At 45.3% G+C, this 23282-nt stretch overlaps 1 protein-coding gene across 1 annotated transcript in view; it reads left to right on the top strand.

The window, feature by feature from the left end:
- Positions 1–15479, top strand: part of CAMKK1 (calcium/calmodulin dependent protein kinase kinase 1) — a 65110-nt gene extending 49631 nt beyond the window's left edge. Inside the window, exons 12-15 of the mRNA XM_056865642.1 lie at positions 5694–5781; positions 7731–7859; positions 9015–9118; positions 15410–15479. Of these exons, the coding sequence (XP_056721620.1) occupies positions 5694–5781; positions 7731–7859; positions 9015–9118; positions 15410–15479 (391 nt within the window). The remainder of the gene's footprint in view (positions 1–5693; positions 5782–7730; positions 7860–9014; positions 9119–15409) is intronic.
- Positions 15480–23282: the final 7803 nt, after the last annotated feature.

Below are 23282 nucleotides of genomic sequence, written 5' to 3'. Positions count from 1 at the left end.
GACAACAATGCTTGTACAAAGAATCACAAAAATTCACAATAATACAACTATATACAACTATATACAAAGCCATTCACAATGGCTTTGTATATAGTTGTATTATTGTGAATTTTTGTGATTCTTTGTACAAGCACTGTTGTCATTTAATGTTTTGCACTTTTCATGAATACATGTTTTGTGATATAATTGCCTGCACTGTTTTCTTCTTGCCAATACTACATAACAGTGTTAATTGAGTTGTTTTTTTGGTCGTAACCCCCAGGTAGTGGCTGGAGATCTCCTGCTATTACAACGGATCTTCAGGTGACAGAGATCAGTTCCCCAGAAGAAAATGGCCGCTTTGGCAACTGGACTCTATAGCATTGAAGTCCCTCACCTCTCCAAACCCTACCCTCTTCAGGCTCCACCCCCAAAATCTCCAAGTATTTTCCAACCCGGAGCTGGCAACCCTATGTGCATGTGTAAAGTGCCGTCAAGTCGCAGCCGACTTATGGCGACCCCTTATTGGGGGTTTTCATGGCAAGAGACTAACAGAGGTGGTTTGCCAGTGCCTTTCTCTGCACAGCAACCCTGGTATTCCTTGGTGGTCTCCCATCCAAATACTAACCAGGGCTGACCCTGCTTAGCTTCTGAGATCTGACGAGATCAGGCTAGCCTGGGCCATACAGGTCAGGGCTGGCAACCCTATAGGTAGGTAGAAAATAAGGGTGTAATGAATAAAATATGATCGTCTATATATCTGACAAAGTCAAGGAATCCTTCCTATTCATGTGTTTCAATGACCCTCAGATGGAACAAGGAGGGATTATCACTGACAGCCAGGAATGTATCTACACTTGCTGTACAGGGGCAGTATTTTTTTGTGTGTGTATCTATGTGTGTGTCCATGTGTACACACTCACCCAAATGACAAAGGGACCTTTGACTCATGAAAGCTTATGTGTGTGTGTAAAGTGCAGTCAAGTCACAGCCGACTTATTGCGACCCCTTATGGGGTTTTCAAGGCAAGAGACTAACAGGGGGGTTGCCATTGCCTTCTTCTGCACAGCAACCCTGACGAGATCGAGATGGCCTGGCCCATCCAGGTCAGGGCCATGAAAGCTTACACCTTGGAAAAATTTATTGGCATCTAAGGTGCTACTTAGGGTTGCCAACCTCCAGGTACTAGCTGGTGATCTCCTGCTGTTACAACTGATCTCAAGCCGATAGAGATCTGTTTGCCTGGAGAAAAGGGCCACTTTGGCAATTGGACTCTATGGCATTGACGTCCCTCCCCAAACCCCCCTCCTCAGGCTCCACCTCCAAAAATCTCCAGGTATTTCCCAACCCAGAGCTGGCAACCCTAGAGCTACTGGACTCTAGTTTTGTTCATCGAGATCTTTGTTAGAGGTTTCAGAGGGAGGGAGGGAGAGAGAGAGAGAGAGAGAATTTCATCCCGTGTGTGTATGTGTGTGTGTGTGTGTTTATTGTGTGTGAAGTGCCGTCAAGTCGCTTCCAACTCATGGCAACCCTAGGAATCAATGTCCTCCAAAATGTCCTATCTTTGACAGCCTTGCTCAGATCTTGCAAATTGAGGGCTGTGGCTTCCTTTATTGAGTCAATCCATCTCTTGTTGGGTCTTCCTCTTTTCCTGCTGCCCTCGACTTTTCCTAGCATGACCATCTTTTCTAGTGACTCTTGCCTTCTCAGAATGTGACCAAAATACGATAGCCTCAGTTTAGTCATTTTAGCTTCTAGGGTCAGTTCAGGCTTGGTTTGATCTATAACCCACTGATTTGTTTTTTTGGCAGCCCACGGTATCCGTAACCCTCTCCTCCAACACCACATTTCAAAGGAATCTACTTTCTTCCTGTCAGCTTTCTTCATTGTCCAGCTTCCATACCCATACATAGTAATACATAGTCATCCCACCTGCATACCCCTAAAAACTGTGTTTTGGAAACGATGCCCAAGAGTGCGATTGTTCCCACTCAACACTGTATCAAGGCACAGAATTTCTGACCTACTTGCATTAATTAATCTTTTGTTTTGAATTGAAATGTAAGGATGATATCATATCACTGCTTAGAAGGGTGTATGTGAGGGAAGGGGTGGGGGAGGATGAACGGAACATGATCCCAGCAAAAGCAGCACCCAATATAGACAGTCTTGCTCTCCCTTTATTCTGGGCTTCTTGCCCTGCTCAGATTATGAATTGTTTAACACGCAGAGGGTTTGATTATCTTCTTCATTCATTTGTTCTCCCAAATGGGAGATCAGTATAATCTCCCTTGTTCAGAGAAGGAGTGGCAGGAGCAAGTTAACTGACTGGCAAGACAAGTTTCCACGTTATACAAAGGTCCCCCAGGATAAAACAGTAAATGAGTGAAAATATTGCTTAAAAAACAACAACCCAATTTCCCTGAACAGTCAGAAATTCCAGGTGTAGCCTGTTTTAGAAGATCCAGTTCCTTGTAATAAGAAGAATTTTTGGAAGGCCGTAGTATCTTTTGAAAGACTGGTTTCTTTGCATATATACCAGCAGAACGTACAAGCGTACCTTGGAGAAATTGCGGGTTCGGTTCCAATAAAGCAAATATCGCAATAAAGCGAATCACACACAAAAATGTTTATTCCCCAGTGCATATAAAAGTTGCTCTTTATTGAGGGAACTACATTTTGGATAGGAAAGCTGAGAGACAGAGTCTCTGCCTGTCTAACTAGCTAAGGATGGAGAGAGAAGGTAGAATGACTTCCAAGAAGAAGCAGGAAATTAGACCTAGGAATATCAGTCTAAGGACAGACAAGAGGTGTGAAAAGGGTGGAAAGATCTCTAGCCTTACAGCCCTAACTAGCTGCCCATTTGCCCGCCCCCTTTTGGGTCGTCTTCTCAATTCATTTGCATGCTAGACATTGCTACTTCCAATAAATATGTGTGTGTGTGTTAAGTGCCGTCAAGTCGCTTCCTACTCATGGTGACCCTATGAATGAAAGTCCTCCAAAATGTCCTATCCAACAGATATACTCAGAAGTGATTCCATTATGGGGCTTGCTTCCAGGAAAGTGATTTTAGGATTGCAACCTTGGAGGTGGAGCCTGGGGAGAACAGGATTTGGGGGTGGGGGAGGGACCTCAGCGGGTTCTAATGCCATAGAGGCTACCCTCCAAAGTCGCTGTTTCCTCAGACTGAGCTCTATAGTCTGGGACCAGTTGTAATTCTGGGAGATCTTCAAGGCTCGCCTGGAGGCCAACAACCCTACTTTGAACATTTCTTTTGTTTTTAAGCTAGGCCGTTGTTCCTTTAGGGGTTTTGGTGAACTTCAGAATCTACCTCCTGAGATACAGGCCCCAGTTTCAGCAGAGGAAAAGGTAGCTGACGTTTCCCTGATAGCCGGTTTTGCCACTCCCCCAGATCCTAGGCGCGTTGCCTGTCATCTCCAAACTATCTTCTATTTGGGTTTGTTGGTCATCTCATGAGTGACTGTTCCCATCTGTCTCCGCAGCGAGAGATGAACATTTAATGGGCTAACTGGGTTGCGCTGAAGCACCTCTTCTCCTTCTTTCGAACATTTCCTTTGGCAGTCGCTCTCGCCGCCTGACTTATTTTGACTTTGCGGTGACCTGTTCTCCCCATCTAAAAAGGCGGTTGGGCTCATTAGTGTGTGGAGAGGCAGAGAAGATGACTATGTGTTGCTATTTCGACGAGGCCCATTAATTTGATACAGCCAGAAAGAGAAGTGCTGGTAGGCAGAAGGGCAGGGAGGGGAAGAGGAAATTCCCTTAAATTAGGATTTACTGAACTGCCTCTACCTCCGACCTCCCGCAATGTTGGTATTTTCACTTCGGAGCTGTTTGGAAATTGAGCTGGCTTCTGCCATGGCTATGAAAGACGCACTCTTCTGTTTACTGGGAAGCCGTAGAAGCTGGCCCCGTGATTGCCTCAAGGGAAAGAAATCCAGTCACAAATGGTTATTCTGCATGGCGGGAAGTCCATAGGTCAAGACCGCTTGAGATTTACGCCTCAGAACAGTTGAGGCAAGATGTGGTATTCAGATACAGTTGATTGAACCAATTTACATTCCCAACCATTCTGAGCCAGAGGAAGTACCAGGAGGTTGTCCATTCAAGCCAGCGTGGTGTAGTGGTTAAGAGCGGAGGTTTGGAGCGGTGGAGTCTGAGCTGGAGAACCGGGTTGGATTCCCCATTCCTCCCCACGAGCGGCGGAGGCTACTCTGGTGAACTGGATTTGTTTCCCCGCTCCTCCACATGAAGCCAGCTGGGTGACCTTGGGCAAGTCACAGCTCTCTCAGCCCCACCTACCTCTCAGTGTGTCTGTTATGGGGAGGGGAAGGGAAGGGGATTGTAAGCCGGTTTGAGTCTCCCTTAAGTGGTAGAAGAAAAGAGCAAGAGTCCAGTAGCACCTTAAAGACTAACAAAAATATTTTCTGGCAGGGTATGAGCTTTCGTGAGCCACAGCTCACTTCTTCAGATAAGGTATCTGAAGAAGTGAGCTGTGGCTCACGAAAGCTCATACCCTGCCAGAAAATATTTTTGTTAGTCTTTAAGGTGCTACTGGACTCTTGCTCTTTTCTACTATTGCAGACAGACTAACACGGCTACCCACTGTGAATTATCTTAAGTGGTAGAGAAAGTCATCATATAAAAACCAACTCTTCTTCTTCTTCTTCTTCTTCTTCTTCTTCTTCTTCTTCTTCTTCTTCTTCTTCTTCTTCTTCTTCTAGCGTTCACCTTCTCGTGTGGAGAGAAATGGAGGCTTAGAGCTGTGCTGAATGGTAGTGTAGATAAGGGCAGTTCTAGGCTTCAATCCTGACTTTGCAGTGTAAGGATTTCAGGCAGCAGGTTCTGGGAAAGACATGACTCTGCTAGAGAACCTGGAAAGCCATTGCCAGTCTGAGCAGGCAAGACTGTGCCAGGTGTACGGTTGCCAGGTCCCTCTTTGCCACCAGCGGGAGTTTTTGGGGGCGGAGCCTGAGGGGGCAGGGTATGAGGAGGGGAGGGACTTCAGTGCCATAGAGTCCAATTGCCAAAGTGGCCATTTTCTCAAGGTGAACTGATCTCTATCAGCTGGCGATCAGTTGTAATAGCAGGAGATCTCCAGCTAGTACCTGGAGGTTATCAACCCTAGCCAGGTGGACCAGTGGTCTGACTTAGTATAAGATAGTTTAACGCATCCCTGTTTGGGGAGAGGTTGTGCTGCGAATTGCTGGTATCTCCAGGTAAAGGATTTCAGGTAGCAGCTTTTGTCATAGACCTTTCTTTTCCTGAAACCATACAAGCTGCTGCCAGTCTGAGTAGACAATACTGGGTGTTAGATGGATCAGTGGTTTGATTCTGCATTGCAGATTCTTTTAGGATTCTGCAGGAGTTTGGGAGAAGAATGGAATGATGGGTGCTTCCTAAGAATTTCAGCTTTTTCATTATTTTAACACATGAAGCTGCCTTATATCGAATCAGACTGTTCATGCATCAAGATTAGTATTGTCTACTCAGACTGGCAGCAGCTCTCCAGGATTTCAGGTGATGCCTTTAATTACCTGAATCTTTTAACTGGAGGGAGTGAGGATTGAATTTGGGACCTTTTGCATGCCAAGTAGATGCTCCACCACTGAGCCATGACCCCTCCCTAAAAAAAAAAGACTGTTTTAAAAAGAGAGCAAGTTTTTAGCCAAATGCTTTGTGTTTCCTTCTGCCAGGCCCCAGGTCAGCGAGGAGCTCAAAGATCTGATTCTGAAGATGCTGGATAAAAACCCCGAAACCAGGATAACAATTCCTGAAATTAAGGTAAGTTTAAATATTAGACTCACTCCTTCTTAAAAAGTTGCTGTCCTCAATGCTGAAAGCCCTGAGAGCCAGTGTGGTGTAGTGTTTAGAGTGTCAGGCTAGGACTTGGGATGCCCAGATTCAAATCTCCACTCAGCCATGGATGCTTGCCTGGGTGACATTGGGGCAGTTTCACATTCTCAGCCTTATCTACCTCACGGGGTTGTTGTGAGGGGAAAAAATGGAAGAGAGGAGAATGATGTAAGCTGCTTTGGGTCACCACTGGAGAAAAATGTGGGGTGGAAATGGAGTAAATAAAATAAAGCAGAGGCTGGCAAGTTTATGGATTCGTTATGTGTTAGTTTTTTAATGGTTGGAAGTGACAGTTTTGAGTTGCAATTGAGTGACTGATACTGGGACAAACGTGAAGTTTTTTTAAAAAATTTCTGTGCTATTGGCTTTAGCTGTTCAATGCCAAGCTGTTGGTCAGTGAACGTGGTTTCACTTATGTTCCTGTAGCCTCGTAGCTTGGCAGTACAGGTCGAATATCCCTTATCCGAAATGCTTGGGACCAGAAGGATTCCCCCCCCCCCCGATTTTTGGGATATTTGCATATACATAATGAGATATCTTGGGGATGGGACCCAAGTCTAAACACGAAATTCATTTACGTTTTATATGCACTTTATGCACATACCCTGAAGGTAATTTTATACAGTATTTTAAATAATTTTGTGCATGTAGGGCATCGTGGCGCAACCAGCCGTTGGCGCAACCAGCCTGCACACGTGCCATTTAATTACCCTTTGTGGGGGCTCAAAAAGTTTTGGATTTTGGAGTATTTTGGATATCGGATTTCTGGGTAAGGGATACTCGACCTGTACATGTAAAGAACTGTATGTTTCTGATCCAGAACTTCTCAGAATCACTGCCTAATTTCTTATACTCCCAAGCGTTACAAGCCAGGAAAACATCTATTCCAAACCAAGTGAATGCAGCCTCTAGTGTCTTCACTGTTTGGAACAGTAGACAATGTTACTCAGATGCAAACTATTTCTATTATTAATATGCCCTCAAGTGGCAAAGTAGAGGAATGGCCATGGTGTCTTACAATAGCATCCTAAGTCCTTCCGCTCCTATTGACTTTAGTGGACTTATAGGGGTGTAACTCTGCTTAGGATGGCACCATAAACGCCATGATGGCTTAAGGACGTTCTTCAGCAGGAGGCACACAGATGCTGGAAAGGGTGACATCAGAAAGGTGTTTTCTTTCATTTATGGCAGAGCTCTGAAAAAGCCCAAAGTTTTGGCATTTAAGGGGCTTTTTTTGAGGTGGGGGGGGACAAAAAACCTTAAATCATTAAAAATAAACAGAGTGAAGGGATGAATTATTTATTACGGTCAAAGACCAGCTCAAAAGTTTATGCATTGCCAGAAGTGTTACATTAAAAAATGTAATCCCTTAGAATCTAAGAATTCTCTATGCATTAAGAATTAGATACCCTGAGGCTTAGATTAATACTGAACTATGATAGGTTCTAACAGTTATTTCCATTCCCAGTCAGAACTGTTAAGATTGTTATTGGAATTACTTTGTTTGCTAAATTACAATTGGGGAGTTTAATGTTATCCCTCCCACCTTACGATTATCATTATAATTTTTGGTTGCTTTCTTATACCGTGTCTTGTTTTCTATATTGATCTGCTGCTTTGAAACTATGAGCGAGGACATGTAAGAAAAAAAGATCTCTTATGCTTGTACCTCCACCTCGTCAAATTGGGGATGAACAGATATGAATCATGGAAGAAATACAAGGAGTTTTTCTCTTATTCTGTTCCCCCATCATTCCCTCCTGGTAACAAGCACATTCCTTTGATGAATTCTTCCAGAAGCCGGGTTTTTTTAGGAGAAATAATGGCACCCAAAGGTCCACCAGTTACCATCTAATTTGGTTGTGTTTCCCATGCAGTTACATCCTTGGGTGACCAAGTTTGGAGAAGACCCTCTGCCTTTAGAGGAGGAACATTGCACCGTCGTGGAGGTAACGGAAGAAGAAATCAAGAACTCCGTGAAGACAATCCCTAGTTTGCCTGCTGTGGTATGTATTGCTGCAGGTTTCTTGGAGATGTGGCTATTGATGCTGCACCAGAAGTTCTTGCCTTCATGGACAGTTGGGCTATTCTTTGTCCAAAGCCACTTTGGAATATACTGTGAGTCATACTCACCTAATGTGGACATTGATCATACACATTCACCATAGGAAGGCCTCGCTGGCCAGATGGGTTTTTATGGTTGGAGTCTTGTATATGATTGTGTGAAGATTTTGTTTTGTATTTTTTGTGGTTTCCTGAATTACAATAAAGTACTTGATATGATTGGGCGGTGGATGGAGGGAGATACAAATGGGGACAAAGTTGCTAAACACTACGGGTTGGATCTTGTGACTCTTTTCTGCTAAGTTTTCCTTGAAGACTTTCCCCAGTGACTTTTTCTGATGGAGAAAGGTTTCTTCTGATGGAGAAAAGTCTTTGTTGAAGGTAGTCTTTCTCTATTGGAGGAAGATGATGCGGAAGGGAATCATAGGCTCCAACTTAGTGGAAGTCATAGGGTTGGATCCAGGCTGAATTGGCAAATTCCATCAATTCCATCTTCCTGCTGCAGACCCCCCTCGTATTGTTCCTCAAGGGCCTCCACCCTCCAGGAGCAGCATTTTGTGGAGATCAGTGATCTGCAGTGGGTGGAGAGAAACAGGAAGTTCTGTTCTGCTGATGGAAAATATAGTCTGGATCCAACCCTACGACAAATTGTGCAGGAGATAATTCTGAAGTTAATTTTAGGAAAAAAAAACCCAGTTAAACTGAAATTAGATTTTGGAAGAATAGATATGCAAGCTTGAATCCTAGGGGGTAGTTTTCACCCATGGCAGACTCACACATCTCGCCCCTCCCTGCTGTTCCTAAAGGCCCCCACCCCACCAGGAATAGAATTGTAAGGAGCTCATCAGTCTGCATAGGGAACCAGTACTGTCCTGTCCCGTTCGCGGAAGTGCCTCGTACCGATGCCATGCAAGCTTTGGCTGCAACCCCCAGAACGGGAGAAATCTGATCAGCTCTAAGCAGTATGCCCCCCCACCCAAAGACTAGTGTTGCAAAAGATAGCCAAAAAAAAAAAAGGTTGGAGATGCCACTTTTCTCTCTGATTATTTGTTTCTAATTCTTTTTTTTCTTTTCTTTTTAAATTTCATTCGTCAAAGATTTTAGTGAAAGCCATGCTGAGGAAACGATCATTCGGCAACCCCTATGAGGCTCAAGCTAGACGGGAAGAGAGATCTATGTCGGCTCCGGGAGACTTATTGATGTAGGTACACCCTAAGGGTGATGTCTTACGGTTCTTGGCTTGTACAATTTGTCTTTGCTTTGCTTGACGGAAGGCACAAGTAAGATGTAAGAGAGAGAGCGATTTTGCAGGAACGGGTGACGAAGGTAGCTTTGACTCTCAAAAACTTATACCCTGGCCACCCTTCCGGAACAATGAGGTCAAGAATATGTTCCTCTCCTGGTATCTAGGATCTCAAACAATTCTGCAGAGCCTGCAAGATGGAGTTATTCCACCAGGCCTACGGGTGAAGGCACCTACGGTTTTCCATCTGAGCCAGTCTCAATCCCCTCCCCTCCCCCACTATACTTGCTGCAATACGTGGGGCCCTGGCTGCCGTAAGCTGCAGCGGTTCCTATGTTCTATGAGTGCCATCTGATATTTTATTTGTCTAATGTTTTATGGGATTGTGTATTGTCATTGAGTTTTATTTATTAGATTTTATTGCATTTTATTGTACATTTATTGTATTGATTGTATGCTGTGAGCTGCCTCGAGCCCGGCCTGGCCATGGTTGAAGGTGGGGTATAAAACTCCATATATAAATAAATACATGGAGATGGGAGAAGAGGCAGCATAGGCATTTTTAGGTAATTTAATATTTATGTAGTAAGAGGGGGGGAGAAAGGAATAGCTGAAGAGAGTGGAAGCCCTCCAGGGTGAGCAAAGATCACAGAAACCATGTGGCTGCGTAATAACACTGGGGCGCAGTGTGAATATTCCAACCAGATAAGGAATCCCAGAGAGACTTTGTGTCTCACAGCAGTAAGGAAAAAGTGATATTCTTACAATGTTAGTGATACTGAGGGGTGTTTTTCCCCTCTAAAAATACTCTGCAGCTCCATCTACCACCCCCACCCTCTTTTTCTCCAGCAGCTTCAGTTGCACAGCCTCTGAAGCAGAGCAAATTAGCGATTGTAATGCTGCGTTGATTTCCTCTCGCAAGAAGGAATAATGGCATTCATGTTCCTCTGGAAGAAAATTAAGGGAGAAAAAGAAAGGCAATTAGAAATCCTTTCCAATTTTACGTTTAATTTGTTTAATTTGGCTGCTCAGAAAAAAAATAATTGGAAGGTTTTATTTATCCCCCTCCCCCAGTTGTGCCTGCAGTGATTAATTTTCCCTCCCCTCCTTTTTGCATTAAGGTTTTGGACACCCGGATTTGCTTTTTTTGACACCTAGCACAAAATCCTAATTTCCTGAAAAGGGCTTTGCCATTTTCATGACGTTGGAAAGGACGAGACAGTTTGCAGCTGTCTTCTGTGGAAAGGGGATATAGACTCAGGGCTGTTTCTCTGGCCGAACCTACCCAAGTGATGCTTGGAGTGGAACAGTTGGGGCTGGGCTGATTTTCCATAGAGGCTCAGTGGTGCGTGGTACAGGAAATTATGTACATCTCTTCCTTGGCCAGCTGTGGTGGAAACCTAGAGGGGATGAGGGCATCTTGCTTGATGCAACAGAATACAGGCACCAACCCTGGATAGAGGGTCTCCTTTTCGGAAATATTTTTGCAATTTGTTCTATTAGCATCTCAGCCACGCATCTGGGTGAAATAATGGACATCAAACCAGAGAGTGCTGTCTTGCAACGGGCAATTTCTCCCTTAATTCTGGAGTCCTTCACTCCTCCTCTTCCTGCCGCAATTTTTATTGCTACAGTTCTCTGCAAAATGCTGACATTCCATCTCATTCATGCAATTTCATTACCAGTGTTTTTCCCCCCTTTCCTTTCCATTTTTGTTTTTATTCTCTGCCTCTAGGCATGGTTTTCGCTTAACCTCATCTATATATTTGCATCCATCTTTAAGGTAACTGAGTGTCTTATGTTTTTCCCGAGTGGAGTTGTGTGTTCTCCCATCAGTATTTGTGGTGCGTGTGTCTTAGTGAGAATTCCTACCTTTCTCCTTAGAACTGTGAGTTGGTTGCGATAGGTTTCACTGTGTGGTGCCTGATGTTCAGCTGTGAGACTCCTTGGTGGTCATGTTCTTGTTTTGTTCTTCCTTTCTTCTTTAAATTTTACTGATTTGGAGGTGGGATTGTGCATTGTGGGTTTCTTGGGAGCATGCCAGTGGGACTTCCAGAGCTGTGGGCTGGATTTAATTCTTTGGTTAGATCTGCAAAGGGGCGTTCTCTACTCAAAATCAATAGTCCTTGATGAATGATGTCGTGGGACAGTGCAGAAAACAATCTGTGGGCCAGATTTCAAATGGTGTTTGAGGAGCCCCTTGGGGCAGAGTGGTAAACTGCAGTACCGCAGTCCAAGCTCTGCTCACGACTGGAGTTGGATCCCGACGGAAGTCGGTTTCAGGTAGCCGGCTCAAGGTTGACTCAGCCTTCCAACCTTCCGAGGTCGGTAAAATGAGTACCCAGCTTGCCGGGGGTAAAGTATAGATGACTGGAGAAGGCAATGGCAAACCACCCTGTAAACATAGTCTGCCTAGTAAACATCGGGATGTGATGTTACCCCATAGGTCAGGAATGACCTGATGCTTGCACAGGGGGCTACCTTTACCTTTTTGAGGACCGATCATCATATTTCTCAATATGTGATCTAGTTGCAAAAAAGAAACTCCTGGGGGTGGTCAGAGCTCATCTAAATCAGGGCCATGGTGTTGGAGAAGGGGACTCTTGCCTGTTCATCCTGCATCATTTCCCCAAACGAAACTGGTCCCTGAGCCTCTTTTAACCCCATAGAATGAAGACAGTTCCCCATATCATACCAGGTTTTCCACCCCCCTACTGGGACTTAATGCAAGGGAAACTGCTGTGGAGCCAAGAGTTAATCCTCTTCACTGATCAATATCAGATCAATTCCCGTAGAGGAAATGGCTGCTTTTGAGGGTGAACTCTATGGCATCCCCTCCCCCAAGTCTGCCCTCCTCAGACCCTACCCCCAAATCTTCAGGAATTTCTCAAGCCGGGGCTGGAAACCCTATACTCTTCCAGCATCTCTTAGAGGTATAGAACTGAAGACAGCTAATGCAGTCATTCTTGATTTAAAACCAGGATTTAAAGCCAGATTTTAGCATGTGAGCAGTGTGGTCATACCAGTCTAGGCAGGAATAGAATCGGCAGGAAGGATTGGAGCTAATGAACACCAACCTCTTACGTTTGGGCTTGGGCAGGGATGCAACTTCTGAATGCTAGAGGTGGCTGGTCATTCATGAGACACCTCTGGCAAAAATATTCTATGGTTGAATATATATATTTAGGGGAGGGGTGTAACTGAGACCTAGAATACCTGGTTTGCATGCAAAAGATCCCAGGTTCAGTCTCCTGTAGCAAGATGGGAAAGGCCTCTCTCTGCTGGCATCCTTACAGTCCTGCTGCCCATCAGAGCAGACTAACCCTGGCTAGACAGAGCTAGGGTTTGACCTAGGGTTGCCAACCTCCAGGTGGTGGCTAGAGATCTCCTGGGTTTACCACTGATCTCCAGGCAACAGAACAGTTCACCTGGAGAAAATGGCCACTTTGGAAGGTGGACTGTATGGCATTTTAATAATATAATAATAAGATATAATAATACGAAGAAATAAATGAGTCCGAGTCCAGAGTCGGGTTATTAGGGTTGTTTTTAACATTATTAGTGTGATGCTGCTCAAGGCCTTGGGTCGAATGAGTAGTTTCATTAAATATTATCTCCCTCTCCCACGTGGGACCCTTTACTATGCTGCGCTCATTTTCTCCGCAGAGATACGGAACCCAGGTAGGTATCAGCTTGGGCGTCTTGCAGGGATGCAGTGGCTGGAATGCCAAAAATTGTCAGCGGTAGCACCCCATTTGGGAAGCCTTAGGCACATGGGCCAGTGTGGTGTAGTGGTTAAGAGCGGTGGTTAGGAGAGGTGGACTCTAATCTTGTGAACCCTGAGTTAACTTGTATCAGGTGATGCTGACTGTGTTCGTGTCCCTCTGATTGCTCCTTGGCTGCTAGTGTTCAGATAGGCCTTGAGAAACAATCAGCTATCCATGGTGAAAGACAGGTTTCTTGTTGAAACTGCAATGGAATATATGGGGAGGGGGTGGAACGCTGGCTACATTCATATCCCACCTTTCTTCCATCCTGGAATTCAAGGCAGGAGGTCTCCCATCCAGGCACCGACGAGACCCAGACCTGCTTAGCTTCAACAAGATGGTGGCAACAGGTGGTCCAGGCCTTCCAGACAGGATGGAGGTGATGGTGGCTTTGAAGGCTGAAGCTGTAGATGAAATTGCTCTGTCTACTCTAGATGGGGTTAGTTTCTTGTTTGACAGATCACGTCAAGAGTCTATGGGTACTTCTTGGACCTTGTCGTACTGTTAGATAAGCCGGTTGGTGTCACTGCTACAAAGGGCCTTCTTCCAGTTGACACCTTGTTGGTGGAAAGGGCCATCAAGTCACAGCCAACCTACGGTGACCCTGGGAAGAGACGTTTAGAGGTGGTTTCCCATTGCTTGCCTCTGTGTAGCAGCTAGGGTTGCCAAATCCAGGTTAGGGTGAAGCCTGCAAGGAGGTCAGGGTTTGGGGAGGGGAGGGGTTTCAGCAAGGTATAACACCATAGAGTCTATCCTCCAAAACAGCCATTTTCTCTAAGGGAAACGATCTCTGTGATCTGGCGATCGGTTGTAATTCTGAGAGATCTCTAGGCCCCATCTGGAGGGTGGCAACCCTAGTAGCAGCCCTGGACTTCCACGGTGGTCTCCTATCCAAGTACTAACTGGGGCCAACCCTGCTTAGCTTCTGTGATCTGACCATATCAGGCTAACCTAGGCCACCCAGGTAAGGCCATTAACATCTTACACATAGATTATCTTGCCTTCTAAACTTAACATGATCTGGTTTTGCTAATGCTACAAGAGCCTCAAGATGAGATTATTGCATCATGCTGTACATAGGGCTGCCCTTAAAGACAACCCAGAAACTTTAATTAGTGCAAAATGCAAGTGTTTTTGTTTTTTTTGTAGTGAAGCAAGTAGATTTGAATACGTGATCTGTAACAACTACAGCATCAAATTCAAGGTGCTGATTATTACCCTTAAAACCATTTATATTCCAGGGGCCACATATCTCTCCCTGCAGGTATTTTTAATTTTCTCTACATTAAGATGTGATTCAATACTGCACTCTGTACGTGCTCTGTGAATTGTCCTATGTAAAATCTTTCTATATAATTATTTAAAATAATGTTTTTAATCATGTACCAGATGTGAAACGCATTGGGGTTGTATAACTTATTAAAGAATCGTTTCCTTTTGCACCATGTGTTTCCTTGCCGTCATTTTGCCTTACTGTAGCCCCCTTTTTTCTTCTTTATGTTCCCCAAATTTCATTTCACGTTTACGACTAAAAGGATGTGTGGAGCCACTGTTAATTTGACAACTGTAGGAAATTAAGCCATTTATGCCACGCAACAAAAACCCTTATATTATCTTGCCTTTTGGGCTGAGTTCCTCCCGTGTCCTCTAAATAAAAGAAAGAAATTACTGGCTACTGCCTGAAAGCAGCATTCATTTTTCTAGTTGGTGCTGCAAAACTGCTGAAAAGCACTCTACTGGTGCAGGTGGTTCCAATGGAAATAAATTACTTTGTCTCTCACACAGAAGAAGGCCCATCTAAAGCTCAGACCCCCCCCCCCACCCAGATGTCATTTCCTCCAGCATTCCTATAAACAACCTCCAGCCAGCATGGTATAGTGGTTAAGAGCAGTGGTTTAGAGCGGTGGAGTCTGATCTGGAGAACTGGGTTTGATTCCCCACTCCTCCACGTGAGCAGCGGAGGCTAATCTGGTGAACTGGATTTGTTTCCCCACTCCTACACATGAAGCCAGTTGCGTGGCCTTGGGCAAGTCATTCTCTCTCAGCCTCAGAGGGTGTCTGTTGTGGGGAGGGGAAGGGAAGGCGATTGTAAGCCAGTTTGATTCTGCCTTAAGTGGTAGAGAAAGTCGGCATATAAAAACCAGCTCTTCTTCTTCTTCTTCTGCACTGCATCTCTGCTCAGAAGGTACTGAGCGGCGGAGGCTAATCTGGTGAACTGGATTTGTTTCCCCACTCCTACACACAAAGCCAGTTGGGTGACCTTGGGCAAGTCACAGTTCTGTTAGAACTCTCTCAGCCCCACCTACCTCACAGGTTTCTGTTGTGGGGAGGGGAAGGGAAGGTGATTGTAAGCCGGTTTGAGTCTCCCTTAAGTGGTAGAGAAAGTCTGCATAGAAAAACCAACTCTTCTTCTTCTTCCTACTTGGCATACTGTTTTCATGAATGACATTTTCTGTTTCTTTCCTTTGACTGGTTCCTGTAGAAAGCAAGTAAGCAGAGAAGCGATAAAAGATCCGGAACTCCCAGACGTGCATGAAGACGAGACAACTTAGTGAAGCCCTTGGCAGATCCCGGATCAACGATTCAACTGCTGCTGCTGTACCCATCGTGGTGTTGTCTTGCACGCTGTACTGCCTCATCAACCAAAGTTTGGAACTTGCAAAAAAGAAGAAGAAGAAACGATAATAACCTTATACAATACAATGAAACCCTTGCTGGTACAAGCAGCAAGGTACACGGACCAGTTGATTCTTGCCCGTGTCCGGCTTTTCTGCATCTGGTTACGTCGTAAGACATTTTGGTGTCCTGTGCCTCATCTTCCGTGTGTGCTTCACGTCGTGACATGTGATCAGCATAGTTTGGTAACTTGACTGACGAATGCTTGTCTGTTTCATATATCGAGCCAAAATATTAGGGACTGCTTGGCTAATGCCACCGTCCTGGCTTAATCGCAACTTTTTCAATTATATCACCGTGATAAGACCTTTACACGATATGAGAGGTTAAATTTTAGAAATCGGATACCGGTTCCAGTTGGGGCGGGTTATATAATTACTGTTGACTTTTGCTGAAATCGGGTACGAAATTCTGTTCTCTGTAGAGCTTTATGGTTTAAAATATGTCTTAAATTGTGAATGATATTGGGCCTATCCAAATACATTGGGCCATGCTGGGTTTTGTTAAAAATGCAGGAAATATGCAAACTATCACAGCAGGAGACAAAAGATTTTATGTACTCTACAATCGTAACTATAAGTCCAGAGGCAAACAGCGTCCCCTCCCCCAACCACCTTTGTGTCAGTGGTCTTTCTGCTGGGAACAGATGGTTGCCTTTCGGCCTAAAATATGCATCTGAAACATTCCATAGAATTCCCATATCCTTCATGTCAGAGTTGGTGGTTCAGGAAATGGTTTGACCAAAGTCAGCAACCTAGCAGTGATGGACTATTGGACAGATAGCATCAGCTTCTGCTTTTGGGATCAGTTAGCAAAATCAGGACAGGTTTAAGAAGAAGAAGAAGAGTTGGTTTTTATATACTGATTTCCCCTACCATTTAAGGAGAATCAAACTGGCTTACAATCGCCTTCCCTGCCTCTCCCCACAACAGTCACCCTATGAGGTAGGTGAGGCTGAGAGAGCTCGAAGAGAGCTATGACTAGCCCAAGGACACCCAGTTGGCTTCATGTGTAAGAGTGGGGAAACCAACCCAGTTCACCAGATTAGAGTCTGCCACTCATGTGGAGGAGTGGGGAATCAAACTTGCTTCTCCACATTACAGTCCACTGCTCCTAACCACTATACCACGTTGGACAGACAGCCATGACAGAAGGGGAAGAATTAAGGAGGGACCACAGCTCAGTGGTAGAGCATATGCTTTGAATGCAGAAAGTCTAAGGGTCAGTGCCGGCATCTCCAATTTAAAGGCTCAGAATGGCTATGAGAACAACCTCTGATGACACCAAGGCCAATCACTACTGATGAGATTAAATAGTACTGACCTTGATAGACCCAGTGGTCTGACTCAGTGTAAGGCGGCTTTAAGTGCTCATGTGACAAAGATCCAGATCGCCATCTAATATGGAACAGGGGCATGCTAGAAGGGGATTTAACCTTTCAACTCCTGCTTAGTTTTGCTAATCAGAACTAGACTCCCCACCCTGCTTGTAGCATTTTAAGTGGGAAAAAATGTTCCTAACATTTTCCTTATACAGCATAGATAACAGCAAGGAGAGCCTGTAGTGTAGCGGTTAATAGTGGTGAACTCTAATCTGGAGAACCGGGTTTGATTTCCCATTCCTCCACATGAAGCCAGCTGGGTGACCTTGGGCCAGTCACAGTCCCCTCCGAACTCTCTCAGCCTCACCTACCTCACAAGGTGTCTGTTGTGGGAAGAGGAAGGGAAGGAGATTGTAAGCTGGTTTGATTCTCCTTAAAAGGTAGAGAAAATCGGCATATAAAAACCAACTCTTCTTCTTCCAATAGTGAAACCAAGCAAAGGTTGAGGGGTGGAAATGAATGATGGAATCCCCTCACCCCTCTTCATGCAGTAGCAGTTTGAATTGGGTCTATACATGTGTGCAGTTCATCTTGTACAGATTGACAGAGATCCATAATCTTTGGGATGTCTGTCCATGCCCTTTCACTGGCAGATCTTCAGAAGGAGATGAGTGACTGATTCTAGAGGAGCTCATTCCTGCCTGCGGAAATCTTCACAGGAATGACCTAAGGATGCTACTGACTTTCACACTGCGTCAGCTCAAAATTCCCTATTTCAGTTTTGCTTTTCCCTAGATCAAATAGAACTTACAAGTCTTTTTTAAGCACTATTTTCTGTTTCTTCATGATCATGATTTCCCCACCATTCTTTCTGCATCAGTCACATGTCAGTGGTGTACAGCATAAAAATCGCATGAAACAAACAAACTGTTAACTGCATAGTTAAATTGTGGAACTCCCTACCCCAGGATGTGGTGATGGCTGCCAACTTGGAAGGCTTTAAGAGGGGAGTGGACATGTTCATGGAGGAGAGGGGTATTCATGGCTACTAGTACAAATGGATGCTAGTCATGATGCATACCTATTCTCTCCAGGATCAGAGGAGCATTCCTATTCTATTAGGTGCTGTGGAACACAGGCAGGTGCTGCTGCAGTGGTCTTGTTTGTGGGCTTCCTAGAGGCACCTGGTTGGCTACTGTGTGAACAGACTGCTAGACTTGATGGGCCTTGGTCTGATCCAGCATGGCCTTTCTTATGTTCTTATTATGTTCTTAACTGGAACACCAGTGATGAAAATAGGCCACAGTGACAAAACAGGAGTGTGTGTGTGGGGGGGAAAGAAATTTGAAAGGGCAGATTTGTATATCCTTGTATGATGATCAGAGCCAGAACCATGAGCAACCAAGCTTTAGGCAAATTTGGCTTACATCACAGAAACTATGTTAGTCACACAGTTGGCAGAGCAAGAGAAAGACCAACCACTGCCCTGGATTGACCTGTTAGTAGAAACTGACCTCCATTCCCAAAGAAATTCAGTGGATGGAGCGCACGCTGCATAGACTGTGTGGCTTTGTGTTATGAGAACAGCACACATGCGTGGAGGGAGCAAACCTAAGCAGGTCTACTCAGAAGCGAGTCCTATTTTTATTTAAGGGGGTTTACTCCCAGGGGAGTCTTCTCAGGAATGCAGTTTGAGATACCACGGGGCTTAGCAAGGAGCTAGTTGTTTGAAATGAATGCCTCGAGAATCCAAGGCAAAACTCGAACTAGTGCAATTAGACGATAAAACACTCAGCTTGTATTTTTCATCGGACTTCCCCTGAGCCCCTTAGACAAAAACAAACCACTGGCTAGCACCTAAAAGTAATGTGTCTGTTGTTGACTCACAATGCTCCTCAATGTGACATTGTTCCGGGCTGAATTGGCCAGATGAACAGTATCATTAAAGACTCACAATGCTGCAAAACTGCTGTATAAAATAGGGTAAAGGGAGTCCCCTGTGCAAGCACCAAGTCATTACTGACCCATGGGGTGACGTCACATCCCTACATTTACTAGGTAGAGTTTGTTTGCCATTGCCTTCCCCAGCCGTCTTCCCTTTTTCTCCCCAGCAAGCTGGGTACTTGTTTTACCGACCTCAGGAGGATGGAAGGCTGAGTCAACCTCGAGCCGGCTACCTGAAACCGACTTCCATCGGGATCAAACTTAGGTTGTGAGCAGAGCTTTTGACTGCAGTACTGCAGTTTAAAACTCTGCGCTACAGGGCTCCTGCTAAATAAAATACGTTAGAACAAGGGTGTCAAACTCAATTATCACGAGGGCTGGATATGACATAAATGTCACTTGGTCGGGCAGTGCCGTGCCTTGCCAGCCCAGATCGGGGAGGGGGGGGGTTGCCCCAGCTGACTCGCAGGCCAGATAAGAGCTCCCAAGGGGGCAGATCAGGCCCTCGGGCCTCAAGTTTGACAGCCCTGCATTAGAACATGAGAAGAGTCCTGTTGGATCAGACCAGTAGCACATCCTTTCCTTTCATCCCTTAGAAGCTCCTTGATCAATTGATCTTGAGCAGCATATATCTAGTGTTGGAGGGATATAAGGACTGAAACAAATCTTGCCACTGACAATGTAGCCTTGGGGTCCCTGTCGCTTAGTAAAAAAGGCATTATGTCAGTCACAGAGGCATTGGATTTGTATATTAAAAGGGGGGAAATATAGTGCGATCGAAGTTCCTCGTAAAAGAGGCATTCCAAAAGGGCATGGGCTAATGTGTCAATAGAGCCAGAAGAGCAAGGGCAGATCCTGTCTGAGTATGGTATATTCAGAATTCTGCCCTGCATTACCATAGAAGGGTTAGCATTCAATCTAGCCAAGCAAAAAGCTCTACAGAGACGAGGAGTTGTCAGATAATATGTATAGGCAGGCAGACCACGTGGAGGGGGTATTCCGAAGAACTGGGATGAACAGACGCGACGAGCACGAAAAGTAGTGCTGTTATAATCGAGCTCTTTAATGCGCTTTTTAATTTTGGCAAAAGCTTCAGTTTTCCCAAGATCTGATAACATATCCTGCGAGAAGCCCAGCAACGCCAGTTTCTCATCTAAGATTTTTTGCCATGAGGATTTGAAAGAGTCATGCTTCAGAGAAGCTAGGAACCCCTCAGTGCTAAAGCACAGTTTAAGGTAGAGTTTAAAGGCGGCCAACCACGCCCTAGCTTCAAGTGACATTTGGCCAAACTCGGAACGAGTAGCACATCCAGTCCAGCATGCTGTCTCACACAGTGGCCAACCAGTTACTCTGGAGGGGGCAACAAGAAGAAGAGTTGGTTTTTATAGGCTGACTTTCTCTGCCACTTAAGGGAGAATCAAACCGGCTTACAATCACCTTCCCTTCCCCTCCCCACAACAGACACCCTGTGAGGTAGGTGAGGCTGAGAGTGACTAGCCCAAGGTCCCCCAGCTGGCTTCGTGCGTAGGAGTGGGGAAACTAATCCAGTTCCCAGATTAGCCTCCACCGCTCATGTGGAGGAGTGGGGAATCCAACTTGGTTCTCCAGATCAGACTCCACCCCTCCAAACCACTGCTCTTAACCACTACACCACGCTGGCTCTCCGGCATAAACAAAGTCTGCCTAGTCAACGTAGGGCTGTGATGTCACCCCATGGGTCAGTAATGACTTGGTGCTTGCCCAGGGGACTCCCTTTACCCTATTTTATAAAGCGGTTTTGCAGCATAGTGAGTCAACAACAGGGCATAGTGACTGAGGCCTTCCCCTGATGTTGCCCCGAGGCACTGGGATTCAAAGTGGACTGCCTCTGAACATGGAGGTTCCTTTTAGTCACCATGACCAGTAGCCACTGATCGACCTGTCCTCCGTGAATCTGCCCAAGCCCCTTTTAAAGCTCTCTGTGTTTCCGGCCATCGCAGGATCCTCTGACAGCGAACTCCACATTATAATTACTCTGCTGCTAAATGCAGAAAGAAATAGTTCCAGTAGAAATAAGTTCTTTCCTGTAGGGGCAGGAGTGGTCTCACATAGTTTATGACCATCTAATTGTTATGAAAAAAAATGGGCGTAGGATTGCAGTGTGACAACTGCACAATCTAGGACGGAGCTGTGCTCTTCTAAGCCTGCCGAAGTGAATGGCTTAGACGGGCACAACTCTGCTCAGGATTACACTGTAAGAATTGTTGATGGAGGCTGTTGCCTGAATTTCGTTTCCTGCGGCGAGCAGCCCCATTCCGTCACTTGAGGGCAATCTTTAGATCAACATCCCCTTCAAAGATCCTTCCGGTAATCAGACAAGCTAGCGGGGAATCACTGAAGCACCTCCACAGAATGAATACTGAGGAATATCCCCCTCCCGTTGCATTGTCAAAAAATGATTGCTTATGTAGGTTTTCAGATGACTGGAAGCAGCTGGGCGTAGCCGTGTGAGAAAGAACAGAAGAGATGAAAAGAGACAGCTTGCCTCTAAAAGACCGGCACGCACCCGTTTTATCTTTGCCCAAATACACAATCTTCTATAAACTCCTCTGTCTCCTGAGATAGACCAGTTGTCTGATACAGTATAAGACAGTTTTATTGCAGAGGGCCCATAGCTCCATGGAAGAGCCCATGAACTGCGAGCCAGAGGTTCAGTTCTGAGCATTGAAAGGCCTCTGCTCAGGACCCTGGAGAGCTGCTTCCAATTGGACTTTAAAAAGCACTGAAGAAAGGATAGGCCTCCAAATTCAAGTGACTGTCCTTCGTAGAAGAAGACTTGGTTTTTATATGCCTGGGGCCTTCTGCATGCCAAGCAGATGCTCTACAATCTCCTTCCCTTCCTCTCCCCGCAACAGACACCCTGTGAGGAAGGTGAGGCTGAGAGAGTTCGGAGAGAACTGTGACTAGCCCAAGGTCCCCCAGCAGGCTTCATGTGGAGGAGTGGGGAAACCAACCCAGTTCACCAGATTAGAGTCCGCCGCTCATGTGGAGGAGTGGGGGAATCGCACCCGGATCTCCAGATTAGAGTCCACCGCTCATAACCACTACCCCACGCTTGTTTGTGGAGTGCAAACTCCCACCAGTCGACCAAACTATGGGGGAAAAGGAAGGCCATAATCCTAGATCTACTTTGTAAGCCTGGTGTTCAAGATGGCCAATCTGAGTATTCAAACAGGTATCCCATCTGCCTACCGCCGAACGTCAGTTTTCCCCATACCATTCTTCCCCCAAATTTACAGCAACTGATCTTTCCTTCATTGTTTCCTTCTCCTCCCATGCTACCTCAGTTCTTGTAGATCTTATTGTTAGGTTCCAGCTCTATAACATAGGATAGGTTTGAGTTGTTTCGATATGTGGGTCAAAGGGAATATAGCAACATTCCTCTTGTGTGTCCACCAGACAGCACTTTTCACATCAAAAAAGGGTTTTTAAAAAAATCATTTTTATTGTGTGTATAATCCACTCGCTAAATGCGCCAGATATGTCACTGCAGGAATGCGTACCACAGCCCTGTAAGGTAGGCTGGCATTATTGTCTCCATGTAACAATTTTGGGGAGGTGCTGAGGCTGAAATGCAGTTACAGAAGTTCACAGGAGACGGATGCTATGTGAGCACCAGCTGCCTGGTAGCACAGCGGGAAAGGGTAATGCACTAAGGGACATGGATTTTTAACATGGGAAGGTGCCCCTATGTGGCTTCCAGCAGGCAAAGCATCTTTTAGGAAGCAGCTGAGGCTCAGTGGTAATAGAACAGCCTGTGGTTTGCACAGAGAAGATTCCCAGTTCAGTCCTTGGTATCTCCACTTCCAAAGGACCTCAGTTAGAAAGGGCTGAGAAAGACCTTTTCCTGAAACCCGGGAGAGCTACCACTTATCAGTCTAAAGTAACTTCCTGTATTGGGAACTGATGACTTCCTAATGCGAGCACCACTACAAGCTCCAGCTATTAAACTAATCATTCCTCTGATGTGTAGTTTGGTGCTTGGATGCACATCTCTCCTGTCCCTGGCAGCAATATGAAAAAGGCACTACTGATATGCACGCACATGGATCAGCCCTCAGGAGAGCTGAAGCTTTGCGGAAACTGGGGGTCCAGTAAATTTTCGATGCAAAGGAAGGACCCATTCATCGGCTATTATGGGGTATCCTAAAGGCGACATCCATTTATTCTAGATAAATGGTGGGTGTGTTTTTGGTGTCGTAACGGTGCCTTAATTTAAAACACACAAACCACAAAGGGGGGGGGACCCTGAAAACAACAGAATTAAGTACCCAAAGGTCAAGAAAAAAACAACAACGTCCAAGGCCAAAGGTTATACAATATAAAAGTTATATCAATACAAAATATTTCTTCACTCAATGCATAGTTAAATTGT

This window comes from Euleptes europaea, chromosome 19, assembly GCF_029931775.1.
Source record: "Euleptes europaea isolate rEulEur1 chromosome 19, rEulEur1.hap1, whole genome shotgun sequence".
Classification (NCBI taxonomy): domain Eukaryota; kingdom Metazoa; phylum Chordata; class Lepidosauria; order Squamata; family Sphaerodactylidae; genus Euleptes; species Euleptes europaea.
The sequence above is the reverse complement of the archived record's forward strand: the minus strand, read 5'-3'. Positions and strand labels throughout refer to the sequence as shown.